Source organism: Mustela lutreola, chromosome 9, assembly GCF_030435805.1.
Source record: "Mustela lutreola isolate mMusLut2 chromosome 9, mMusLut2.pri, whole genome shotgun sequence".
NCBI classification, from domain to species: Eukaryota; Metazoa; Chordata; class Mammalia; order Carnivora; family Mustelidae; genus Mustela; species Mustela lutreola.
This window is the reverse complement of record NC_081298.1, coordinates 57,540,607-57,554,463: the sequence shown is the minus strand read 5'-3', so window position 1 is coordinate 57,554,463 and position 13,857 is coordinate 57,540,607. Positions and strand designations below refer to the sequence as shown.

Sequence of the window (13,857 nt, the reverse complement as noted above, 5' to 3'; positions counted from 1 at the left end):
GAGCACATGCACCCCAATGTTTATAGCAGCAATGTCCACAATAGCCAAAATATGGAAAGAGCCCAGATGTCCATGGACAGATGAATGGATAAAGAAGAGGTGATTAAATTAGATAGATAGATAGATATAGATAGATAGATATGTACACACATACACATACAATGTGATATTAGTCACTAAAAAGAATGAAATTTTGCCATTTACAATGACGTGAATGGAACCAGAGGGTATTATGCTATGTGAAATAAGTCAGTCAGAGAAAGACAAATATCATATGATTTCACTCATACCTGGAATTTAAGTAACAAAACATGAACATAGGGGAAAGGAAGGGAAAATAAAATAAAAGCAGAGAGGGACGCAAACCATAAGAACCTCTTAAGAATAGGGAAAAAAACTGAGGTTTGCTGGTAGGGGATGAGGTAATTTGGGTGATGGGCCTTAAAGAGGGCACCTGATGTAATAAGCACTGGGTGTTATATGTAACTGATGAATCACTAAATTTTACCTCTGAAACTAATAATACACAATGTGTTAACTAAATTGAATTTAAATTTTAAAAAATTGAAAATCCCAAACAGATTTCATGTATGTGGGTTATATCTAGCAACATTTTTCATATTAGAAACTAAAACAGAAATAAAATAAAAATAAAATAAAACCAAGAAATGTTTAAAACACAGGAATACCTAATATTCATTCCATCATTCCGTCGGTCATCAAAATAATGGCATCATCACAGATAATATAGCTCCAGAAAACCACACTCTACACTCCTAAAGAGAATGAATACATAAAATGCAAACATCATTTATTATTATAAAAACAGTTTTGATCTCACACACCCCCTAAAGAGTCTCAGGGATCACCAGGGATTCCCAGGGCATATGTTGGGAAATTGCTGCTCACTGTTAAAGTCAAACAGGATTAGTCTCTGTTTCCCCGAACAGAACAGACCGCACATCTCCTAAGCTCCTCTTTAATGAGGCTGTTTCCTTAGCCTAAGTCCTATTTGCCTCACTACGTCTAATCCACAGCACAACACTTCTTTCTTCTCCTTTGAAAGAGGAAATTATATGTTATCGTCTTTGTGCAGTTTTTCATGATGGACCACCACCGTGTGTGTGTGTGTGTGTGTGTGTGTGTGTCCTTCTTCAGACTCTTCAAAGTATTTTATTTATATAATTTCTATGGTACTTGTAACATGTTCCCTTCCATTAATGCAGCTTATGTATTTAGCTTATTCCTTCCTTGCACACACCTGTTGTTTTCATTGTTCCAATACTAATTCCCCCTTCTACTATTACTGGCTTTGACAAACTGCTCCTCCCCAAGTGTATACAATTTCATGGGATTAACCATCAAAGAACCCCACCTTTCTCTAGACAAAGGGTAAAAATATGAGCCAAACTAGGCCAGCCAGAAACTCAGGCCCAGAATTTTAAGTGTGAGCAGACACTGAATTCATTTGATGCTCACTCAACTTGAGAGAAGTACCTTGAGGAAAAATTTTTCTTTAGGTATTCTGCCTAGATTCCTAGAGCTGCTTCACTCTCTGCCCTAGTTCTTCCTCTTTTCTTTAGGTTTTGTGAGCTAACTTATATCCTTCAAATAAAACATTTTTGCGTCTAACTTAAGCGTGGTCAGCTGCTATTGCTTACAAACAAGCTCCTCTTCAGATTGCCCCGAGTTCTTCCCTCATCACACCACCCCTGGTACAGGCTTCTGCACCAGTAGCTAGACCTACCACAGCATGTAAGACTGTCCTAGCCATCCAATCCACAAAGTGAAATCCAGAGGCTGTCTCTACCCACCACCATCCCCCTGCCTCCTCCTGGCATTTGAACATCTTCACCCATCATGGTTGGAGCTCTTGCTTATCTTCCCTCTAGGCTATATCCAATGTCACCTCTCTCTGCCTCAAGGCCCTATGTTCCTTTTATGCCTCCCCACCCTAACACTGCAATTTATACCTGCTTCTGAGTCAAAGTGTCACTGATTAATCATACCCATAACCTGTAACACTAAGAATATAATTCTGGAAGCAATACAAAAGGTATCCAACATGTAAAGTAAAAGAGCAGTGGGAACCAGGAACTAGACATAAACACATTGAAAATCATGTTACCACCATCCTATCCTGCTATACTGCTATGAAATACAGTGATTCAGAAGAAGATTCAGAATTTGATGGAGTAGACTACTTGGAGTAAGAAAAACGCATTGATAAATATTACAGAACAAAATGCAAGCATCCTTCGTGGTGCTAGTTCTTTGAAAATTCTCGATCATTCTAATGTTTTGCCTTTTCTTTGTGATGAACCCTTTGTGATGAACACTTCCCTTGTGATAAACTCTGTCCTTTTCCCTTGTGATAAACCCTTTCCTTCATAAACTTTTATTTCTAAAAAAATATTAAAATACATTTAAAACTTAATGTTTTGCATTGGCTTTCCTCCCCCCCCCCCCGAAAAGACCTAATTTGGTCAAATAAGCCACTAAATAATAAGCATGGAAACCTCTTGCTACAGTAACAGATTTAGTTTTGTGGTATAACTTAATTATGCACTTCTGAGTTTTAATTTAAAGAAAACCAATGAGATTGAAATCTTAAGGACAAATGACTCTACTTATAAGCCTTAGTGCATTTCCTGATATTTTAAAAAAAGAAACACTGCCTTGATGATATGAACAACTCAGAAATTACACTGAGCTTGTAGTGTTGAATTTTCTTAAGGAAATACTTAAAATTTTAAAAATTATTATTTTATTGCTTTTAAATACTTACCTTATTTGAATATTTAGCATTATCCTTCCCCACTTATATACTTTTATGTAAATACCCAAAAGAAATGAAAAGGATCTGTTCATACAAGAACTTGCACATGAATGTTCATAGGACCGTTATTTCTAAGAGTCAAAAATTGAAAACTACCCGTGTCCATCAACTGCTGGATGGATAAAGAAAATGTAGTAAAATAAAAGTAAAAGTGAAATAATATTCAGCTATGAAAAGAAATAAAGTTCCCACACATGCTATAGCCTGGACAAGCCTTGAAAAGATGACAAAATTGAAATCACAAGGTTAAAAATATTATGAGAAGTCAGCCATGAAAGCCCACATATTGGATGATTCCATTTGAATGAAATGTCCACAATAGACAAATTTTCAGAGACATAAAAGAGATTAGTGGTCACGTATGACTGGGGTGGGTGGGACTGGAGGAGGTATCTAAATGGAAAAGGAAAATGCTCTAAAATTGATTGTGGCACAAGTGTGTGTTCACTAAAGTCCCTAAGTTGTACATTTTAAGTAGATGAATTTGTAGTATTGCATTACATCCAAATAAAACTGTTACATAAAGGAACAAAAAGAACAGAGATATCACCTTGAAGGTGATGGCTGGCCCAGTGTGTAGTGAGGAAGAAGGGCAATAAAAAACCTAGAGCTGGGACGCCTGGGTGGCTCAGTTGGTTGAGCAGCTGCCTTCGGCTCGGGTCATGATCCCAGGGTCCTGGGATCGAGTCCCACATCGGGCTCCTTGCTCGGCAGAGAGCCTGCTTCTCCCTCTGCCTCTGCCTGCCTCTCTGTCTGCCTGTGCTCGCTCGCTCTCTCTGTCTCTGACAAATAAATAAAATCTTAAAAAAAAAAAAAAAAAAAACCTAGAGCTACAAGTAGGAGGAAGTTTATCAAAATTAGCTTTAATTTTAAGTTCAAGAATTTTCTTTATTCTAGATACCAGAGTAAGCAAACTATGGCTTACCATCTGTTTTTGTAAATAAAATTTTATTGGAACAACCATGGCCTGTTGAGTGTTGTCTAGAATTGTTTTTACATTGCAGTGGCAGAGCTGAGTGATTGCAATGGCCACCATATGATCAGCCAATCCTAAAATATGCACTGCTTTACAGAAAAAGTTTCTGTAAAGTACTTTACAGTGAAATCCAGGGGCTGTCTCCACCCACCACCTCCTCCTCTGCCTCCTTTACGGAAAGTTTGCTAACCCCTGATGAAGGTTTTTGAGATGATAACTCTGCTTGCTGCTCAGAGAGTAGATTTGATAAGGGAGAAACAAGCAGAGTGTACTTGTCCTGGACACAGACCCCCAGAATTCTGTGTCGCATCTCTCCCATCAACGGTCACCCTCTGCTTGAACCTCTGCTCATCCCTGCTCAGGGTTATACAATGGAAAGTATGACCCAACATCACTTCCACCTGTTCTAAGACTAATGGCACAGGCCCTTTCTTGTGGTTAGTTAGTTAGTTGTTTTAATTGAGACATAATTGACATACAACATTGTACTAGTAATAGGTGTACTTTACAGAAGTACAACATAATGATTCCATACACATATATATTGTGAAATCATCACCATAATAAATCTAGTTAACTCCATTACCACGCGTAATTATATGCAGTACAGTATTAGTAACTATAGTCACTATGCTATACATTACATTCCAGGACTTACTTATTTTATATTTAGAAGTTTGTGACTTTTAACCACTTTCACCTTCATTCACTTTCCCCAACCCACATGCCCCACCTCTGGCAACCACTAGTTTGTTCTCTGTATCTGTGAGTTCAGTTTGTTGAATTTTTTTTTTTTTTTAAGATTCCACATAGAAGGGAGATACAGTATTTGTATTTCTGTTTTATTTCACATAGTATAATAGTCCCATGGTCAATTCATGTTGTCACAAATGACAGTATTTTCCTTTTCTATGGCTGAATAATATTCTAGTGTGTATGTGTGTGTGTGTCACATTTTCCGTATCCATTTATCCACTAATGAACACTTAGATTGTTTCCATATCTCAGCTATTTTAAATAATGCTGCAATGAACATGAACTCGGTATTTGTATTTCCTTTGGATAAATACCCAGTAAGAGAATTGCCAGATCATATGGAGATTTAAGTTTGAGAGAGCGCTCTGTCCTCTCACTGTGACTTGATTTTCATGGAAGGGTGTTCATTCAATCATTTCCTCCCATAGTTGGGAGTGAATTCACCTTGTGTTGCACCCCAAACAGAAACCCAACCCTGACTCTGTACTTAGGTGCGGTCAATGCTATCAAAAGTAAACTCTTCAGTTAGGGCCCTAATAGAGTGATAGCAGAAAGTAAATTATTGGACAAGAAAGCTATAGCAACATACAGGCTACAGCATTGCCAAGAATGTAGCCACATCTCTCTATGGTGGGACTAATGGTGATTGAACCTCCATGCTGCCAGTTTACCCTGGTCAATGTGTTCAAACAGCCTGAAGGTGAAGAATGGTAAAATTCTCTAAGGGAAATCTAGATCTGATCTTGACTTCCTTGCCTGAAGATACACTGCTTGCCTTTAAACACCAACAGTAAGTAATCATAAAAACATTGGGAGAATGTATTTGTAGCTCTTCCTTTAGTTAGTCCTTTAAATGAAATGGATTAAAACATTGAAAATGAAATGTTTTTAATTTTTAAGGGGGGGGGGGGTAGGATTGTTAGCAACTTAAAAAACAAGAATAAAGTTCAGGTGGACTTGCTTACTGAGAGAAAATGGGTTTTTGGGTTTTTAAACTTCTTTCATATTTTATTATTTTCCACCTTTATTGAAATATAATTAACATATTACATTGTGTCAGTGCATATAGCATGTTGATCTGATACATTTATATGTTTCAAAATTATTACCACCATAGCATTGGCGACCACCTCCATTATGTGATATAACTACGTTTTGGAGGAGAAGACATTTAAGGCATACTCTCTTAACTATTTTCAAATTTATAATACGTTATTGTTAACTATAATCACAATGCTGTACATTAGATTCCCAGAAACCATCCATCTTATATTTGGAAGTTTATACCCTTTGACATTTTGTTTACCCTGTAGCCCCTGGTAACCACCATTCCACTCTGGTTCTAGGAGTTCAGCTTTTTTAAACTTCACATATATGTAAGATCAGGTGGTAGTTTTATTTATCTGACTTATTTCACTTAGCACAGTGCCTTCAGGGTCAATCCATGTTGTCACAAATGACAGCATTTCCCTCTTTTCTCATGAGTGAATAAAATTCCAGTGTGTGTGTGTGCGTGCTTGTGTGCGTGGGTGCGTGCGTGTGTGCATGCACATGCCCCTGTGCATCTCCCATCCTCTTTATCCGTTCATCTGTGAATGGGCACTTATGTCATTTCCATGTCACAGCTATTGTGAATAATGCTACAAGAAACATGGAGTACAGATATCATTTCGATTTTCTTTTTGCATTTTCTTTGAATATATGTCCAGAAGTTGAATTACTAAATCATAGGGTAGTTCTATCTTTAATGTTTTGAGGAAATTCCATACTGTCTTCCACAGTGGCCGCACCAATTTACATTCCCACCAACAGAGCACAAAAGTCCCTTGTTTTTACATCCTTGCCAACTTGCCATTTCTTTTCTGTTTGATAATAGCCATTCTAATAGATATAAGGTAATACCTCACTGTGGTTTTGATTTGCATTTTCCTGGTGATTAGTGATGTTGAGAAACTTTTCATGTACCTACTGGCCATTTGTGGGTCTTATTTAGAAAAATGTTTCTTGAAGCACCTGGGTAGCTCAGCAGGTTAAAGCCTCTGCCTTCCGCTCAGGTCATGATCCCAGGGTCCTAGGATCAAGTCCCGCATCAGGCTCTCTGCTCAGCAAGGAGCCTGCTTCCTCCTCTCTCTCTCTCTGCCTACTTGTGGTCTCTTTCTGTCAGATGGATAAATAAAATCTTAAAAAAAAGAAAGAAAGAAAGAAAAAGAGAAAGAAAGGAAGAAAGAAAGAAAGATGTTTCTTCAGTTCCTCTGGGAAAGAAATGTTTTTAAAAAGTGATATTGCTCCACACTCTGAACTATCAAAATATTCTTTACACTTAACATTTAAGACCCAAAAGATGAGCAAACAATTCCTTTGGAGGATAAGAGGAACTCTAAGTTATTTAAATATGTGTCCCAGAGAACATATGGGGAAGGGAGTCAGGAGTAGCCTGTTCTGTGAGAAAGTATCTGAGATCCTTTGTGTCCAAAATTTGAGCCTGGAGTTCTGACCTCAAAAAAAAAAAAAAAAAAAAGGATCCAACCTGCAATATTCCTCATGTTGTATCAGTGCTTCTACTCTACATTCATCAGGAAACTAAGCTATAGAAGATGGACTTAAAACATGGTGTCATGTGTTTAACAGCCTTCACTGGGGATGCAGCCTGCTAGGGTTCAAACTGTGCCCCTGCTGCTGTGATCAGAGTGGGGTACTTACTTCCCAAGTGCCTCAGTGTCATCATGCCATGACAGAACAGTAGAAGCCACCCCACATTAATTTAAAGATCTAAATTAAATAGTCTGCCTTAGGTTCTAGTCATGATCCTGGAGTCTCAGGATCAAGCCCTATATTGGGCCCCCTGCTCAGAAGGGAGTCTGCTCCTACCTCTGACCCTCACCGCTCTTGTGCTCTCTCTCTCTCTCTCTCATTCCCTCTCCTTCTTAAATAAATAAAAATCTTTTTTTAGATTTGGAGGGGCAAGATGGTGGAGAAGTAGGAGACCCTATTTCACCCAGTTCCCTAAAGTAAGCTAATTATATACCAGAACCAGAACACTCCAAACACCCATTAAATCAGCATGAGATGTAGGATTTTACACTTCTGGATCTCCATGGGAACAGAAGACACCAGTGGAGAGGTAAAGCATACTGGAGATGATCAGACTGATATCGGAAGATAAACAGAAGGGGGAGGAAACCACCAGAAATGACCCACTGGAAAATAATAGCCCAATATGAAAGTGCCCTGTGATTGGGGACCAGCATTAACTTGGAGTCTGGTTAAAGGCACAAAAAAAGAGCAAAAGATCTTAAGGGGCAACTGGTGGAATCGGGCAGTCACAGGCATGGGCCTAAGCCCACGGACCCAGGATGGCTGCGGCTGGTGACCAACCATGCCAGAGTGCAGTGGAGCCCTCAGGGCTGTGGGCATGATGCACTCCCGCCCCCACATGAGGGAGTCTGGTGACGGCGCCAGCCTGCACTCCTTAAACCTTTTGCACACTGCGCAACTGGGGTCTGATCTACTCTCCACCCACACCTGAGAAAATCTGTGCTGGCACTAGCCAGTGGTCTCTAGGACCAGCAGTGTAGCGATCCCATGGTGACAACCTGAGGTCTGGATGCCGGGCAGCAGTCCTGGCAAAGGCAACCACCGGAAGCAGGCTCCCCAGACCAATATTGCTCCCAGTTTTAGTGGCACGGGGGTGTAGAGACAAGCGGGCACTTCAGGCCACCCCTGAGACGGTGGTTGGGGATGTGCACTGCCTGTGGGAGTTTGCACAGTTCAGCGGAGTTTACAAAGGGGAGTCTGTGTGCTCTGGACCAACCAGTAGGAAGTGGATTGAGGCTTCTCATTGAGACAGAGGTCCAGATTACTTTCCACTAAACCTCCCAAAAGCTGCAGAGAGAGAGGGGGAAGCAGGCTCCCCACTAAGCAGAGAGCCTAATATGGGGCTCGATCCCAGGACCCTGAGATCATGACTTGAGCCAAAGGCAGAGGCTTAAGCCACTGAGCCACCTAGGTGCCCCAAAACAACTTTTGTTTTTAAAGATTTTATTTATTTATTTGACAGACAGAGATCACAAGTAGGTGTAGAGGCAGGCAGACAGAGAGAGAGGGGTAAGCATGCTCCCCACTGAGCAGAAAGCCCAATGTTGAGCAGAGGCTCAACCCACTGAGCCACCCAGGTGCCCCACAACTTTTATTTTTAAGTCATTCTCACTATTCTTGTTCTTTTTAATTTTTTAACCTACTTACCATTACAACTAGAGGTTTAATACAACATATTCCAAAATAACCTTTTAACTTGAACTTTTTTCATACATATACCTGCATTTTTCTTTTGCTTTTCTATTTTTTAATATGCATATAGATATAAGTTTCAAGGTAATCCTCTTTCCCTACTCAATACTACCCCTCTATATAAACCAGGTTTACTCTCCCTTTATCTCTGGAAAGTTGCGTCCTTTAACAAAGATATCAAGATACACCCAGGAAGAATCAAAATAACCTTCCTCACCCACATGGAGGATTTATAATCAGCTTCCCATCTACTTCTTCTGTCTGTGTTTTTGTGTATTCATTTTTGTTCTGGTATATAAATATTATCCTTGGGGTCCATTTTGAATCCAAATACTTGGAAGCTAAAGACCACCCTGCTTAATAATGTTTGGATCAACCAGGAAATCAAAGAACTTAAACAATTCATGGAAACCAATGAGAATGAAGAAACTTCGTCCAAAACCTAGGATACTGCAAAGGTGGTTCTAAGGGGGAAATACATAGCCATCCAAACCTCCCTCAAAAAATTGAAAAATCCAGAATACATCAGTTCTCTTTACACCTTAAAGAACTGGAGAATGAATAACAAATTAAGCCAACCCCACACACAAGAAGGGAAATAGTCAAGATTAGAGCAGAGATCAATGATATAGAAACTAGAGATAAAGTAGAACACATCAACAAAACTAGAAACTGGTTTTTTGAAAGAATCAATAAGATCAATAAACCACTGGCAAAACTAACCAAAAGAAAAGAGAGAGGACTCAAATTAAGAAAATTATAAATCAAAAGGTAGAGGTCACAACTAACACCAAGGAAATAGAAATAATCATTAGAAATTATTATCAAGAGTTATATGCCAATAAGTTAAGCAACCTAGACAAAATGGATGCATTCCTGGAAACCTATAAACTTCCAAAACTGAATCAAGAGGAAATTGACAACCTGAATAGACCAATATCTAGTAATGAGATTGAAGCAGTGATCAAAAATCTCCCCAAAAAACAGAGCCCAAGACCTGATGGGTTCCCTGGAGTTCTATCATACATTCAATAAGAAAAAAATACCTATTCTCCTAAGCTGTTTCAAAAAACTGAAACAAAAGTAAAAATTCCAGACTCTTTCTACAAAGCCATCATTATTCTGATCCCGAAACCAGGCAAAGACCCTACCAAAATGGAGAATTTCAGACCAATATCCCTGATGAATATGGAAACCAAGATTCTCAACAAGATCCTAGCTAATAGGATCCAACAGTGCATTAAAAAGATTATCCACCATGACCAGGTGGGATTCATCCCTGGGATGCAAGAGTGGTTCAACACTCATATATCAATCAATGTGATAAAACAAATCAATGAGAGAAGAGAGAAGAACCACATGGCCCTCTCAATTGATGCAGAAAAAGCATTTGACAAGATACAGCATCTATTCCTGATTAAAATGATTCAAAGTATACGGATAGCGGGAATATTCCTCAACTTCATAAAATCTATCTATGAAAAACTCACACCTAATATCATCCTCAATGGGGAAAAGCTGACAGCCTTCCTTTGATATCAGGAACACGACAAGGATGTCCACTCTTACCGTTATTGTTCAACATAGTACTAGAAGTCCTAGCAATAGCAATCAGAAAACAAAAAGAAATAAAAGGTATTCAAACTGGCATTGAAGAAGTCAAACTCTCTCTCTTTGCAGATGACATGATACTTTATATGGAAAACCCAAAAGACTCCACCCCCAAACTACTAGAACTCATACAGCAATTCAATAATGTGGCAGGATACAAAATCAATGTACAGAAATCAGTGGCTTTCTTATACTCTAACAATGAAAATATAGAAAGGGAAATTAGAGAATGAATTCCATTTACTATAGCTCCAAGAACCATAAGATACCTGGGAATAAACCTAACCAAAGAGGTAAAGGATCTGTACTCAAGAAACTACAGAACACTCATGAAAGAAGTTGAAGAAGACACAAAAAGATGGAAGACCATTCCATGCTCATGGATTAGAAGAATAAACATTGTTAAAATGTCTATACTGCCTAGAGCAATCTATACTTTCAATGCCATCTGAATCAAAATTCCACCGGCATTTTTCAAAGAGCTGGAGCAAACAATCCTAAAATTTATATGAAACAAGAAGAGCCCCCAAATTGATAAGGAAATGTTGAAAAAGAAAAACAAAGCTGGGGACATCACATTGCCTGATTTCAAGCTTTACTACAAAGCAGTGATCACCAAGACAGCATGGTACTGGCACAAAAACAGACACATAGGTCAGTGGAACAGAGTAGAGAGCCCAGATATGGACCCTCAACTCTACGGTCAAATAATCTTTGACAAAGCAGGAAAAAATATACAGTGGAAAAAAGTCTCTTCAATAAATGGGTGCTGGGAAAATTGGACAGCTGTATGTAGAAGAATGAAACTCGATCATTCTCTTACACCATACACAAAGATAAACTCGAAATGGATAAAAGACCTCAATGTGAGGCAGAAATCTATAAGAATCCTAGAGGATAACATAGGCAGTAACCTCTTCAACATCGGCCACAGCAACTGCTTTCAAGATACGTCTCCAAAGGCAAAGGAAACAAAAACGAAATGAACTTCTGGGACTTCATCAAGATCAAAAGCTTCTGCACAGCAAAGGAAAGAGTCAACAAAACAAAGAGGCAACCCACAGAATGGGAGAAGATAGTCATAAGTGACACCACAGACAGACAGCTGATATCCAAGATCTATAAAGAATTCCTCAAGCTCAACACACACAAATCAGATAATCACATCAAAAAATGGGCAGAAGACATGAACAGACACTTCTCCAAAAAAGACATACAAATGGCTAACAAACACATGAAAAAATATTCATCACCAGTAGCCATCAGGGAGATTCAAATCAAAACCACATTGAGATACCACCTTACACCAGTTAGAATGGCCAAAATTTACAAGACTGTAAACAACACATGTTGGAGAGGATGTGGAGAAAGGGGAACCCTCTTACACTGTTGGTGGGAATGCAATTTGGTGCAGCCACTTTGGAAAACAGTGTGGAGATTCCTTAAGAAAGTAAAAATAGAGCATCCCTATGACCCTGCAATTGCACTACTGGGTATTTACCCCACAGATACAGATGTAGTGAAAAGAAGTACCATTTGTACCCCAATGTTCATAGCAGCAATGGCCACAGTCATCAAACTAGAAAGAGCCAAGAGGCCCTTCAACAGACAAATGGATAAAGAAGATATGGCCCATATATACTATGGAGTATTATGCCTCCATCAGAAAGAATGAATACCCAACTTTTGTATCAACATGGACGGATTCAAAGAGATTATGCTGAGTGAAATAAGTCAAACAGAGAGAGTTAATTATCGTATGGTTTCACTTACTTGTGAAGCATTAGGAATAACACAGAGGACATTGGGAGATGGAAAAGAGAAGTGAGATGGGGGAAATCAGAGGGGGAGACAAACCATGAGAGACTGTGGACTCTGAGAAACAAACTGAGGGTTTTGGAGGGGCAGGGAGAGGGAGGTTGGGTGAGCCTGGTGGTGGGTATTATGGAGGGCACGTATTGCATGGAGCACTGGGTGTGGTGCATAGTCAATGAATTTGGGAACACTGAAAATAAAATAAAATAAAAATCTTTTTTAAAAATTTATTAATTAAATAGTAAAAAAAAGTGAAATTCTTGAACAGTGTCATTTATATGGTAAGTCTTATAATGCCATCATATTTAATGTCATAAAAATGACAGAAGAAAGGAAGGAAACTGCTTAACAATGAACTAAAGTACTTTTTCAAGTTTCTTCACCAGATCACAAACACCTTGAAGAACTATAACTATATTGTCAAAACAAAACAAAGAAAAACAACTCACATTGGCTGACATCAACATCATGGAGTTGTACATAGAGATAAAATACCAGTCCAGGCAAGTCTGCTGTGTCCTTGAAACACCCAATGACTATAACAGTTTCTGGAGAGAAGTATATCAGAGTAGGAAGTCCTAGAAGAACTGAGGCCGGAGAAACAGAGGCAGTGACTAAGACCTTGTCACCAACACCATAAACTGTAAGACTGAGAGGGACAATGACCCACCACCATGGGAGTCATCCACATTCTACCTGTTGTGAAGCCACCAACCCAAAACATGTTCCCAAAGTTCTTCCTTCAGAAGGCAAAAATTCCACCCTTCAGTTACCCTCCAAGACCTGTTTCTATGAAATAACCCCATGCATTCTGAGGAACCAAGGTAAACCCACCCTATTTATTTACATAGATCCCTTAGTTTTGCTGATAACTTGGTTTCAGTCCCAGAGCTGAGATGCATTAAAATTTTAAAAAAATAAAGAAAAAGAGTATGCTCTGGAGAAAAATATCATTATATTCTGGTTACAAAAAGAACATAAAATCAGTAGAAAATTCAGAAAATACAGAGCAGCAGAAAGAAAGGGCAACTATAATTAGATCCTACTTACTTATCATCCCCCCAACTTGATAAATACTGTCTTTTTACTTTTACACATTCTGGGTGTTGGGTAGTTTCATTTGCAATGTAATTTTTCATTTAATTTATTTTAAATTTTAGTTTGTCAACTTATTGATTTGATCTATTTCTCTGGTAATTACTGATGTTAGTATTTTCCCATGTATTTTTTGGCCATGTCATTTTTGTGAAGTGTCTGTTCAAATCTTTTGCCCATTTTTCTCTTGGAGTGTTAGTCTTTTTTATCATGGATCTGAAGGAGTTCTGTGTATAACATGGATATGAGTCTTTTGACAAATACTTCCTCTGACTTTGTAGATTGCCTTTTTACTCTCTTAATGTGTTTTTGACAAACATAATTCTTCATTTTAATCTAATTTTGTGTTTGTTTTCCTTTATGGTCTATGTTTGTTTGAGTCTATTTAATGAAGCTTGGCTTTTCTAAAGGTCATAGAAATGTCCTCTCGTATTTCCTTCTAAAAGCTTTATTGTTTCACTCTTGCATTTAGATCTAT

At 38.6% G+C, this 13,857-nt stretch overlaps 1 protein-coding gene across 3 annotated transcripts in view; it reads left to right on the top strand.

Annotated features, from left to right (window-relative positions):
- The first annotated feature begins 5,145 nt into the window (after positions 1-5,145).
- LOC131808309 (sulfotransferase 1C2) overlaps positions 5,146-13,857 on the top strand; it is a 33,085-nt gene continuing 24,373 nt past the window's right edge. The window contains exon 1 of one of the 3 annotated variants that reach the window (XM_059134301.1): positions 5,146-5,361. In XM_059134301.1, coding sequence (XP_058990284.1) covers positions 5,279-5,361 — 83 coding nt within the window. In that variant the 5' untranslated portion in view covers positions 5,146-5,278. The remainder of the gene's footprint in view (positions 5,362-13,857) is intronic. The other 2 variants (XM_059134303.1, XM_059134305.1) reach the window with 2 other exon arrangements.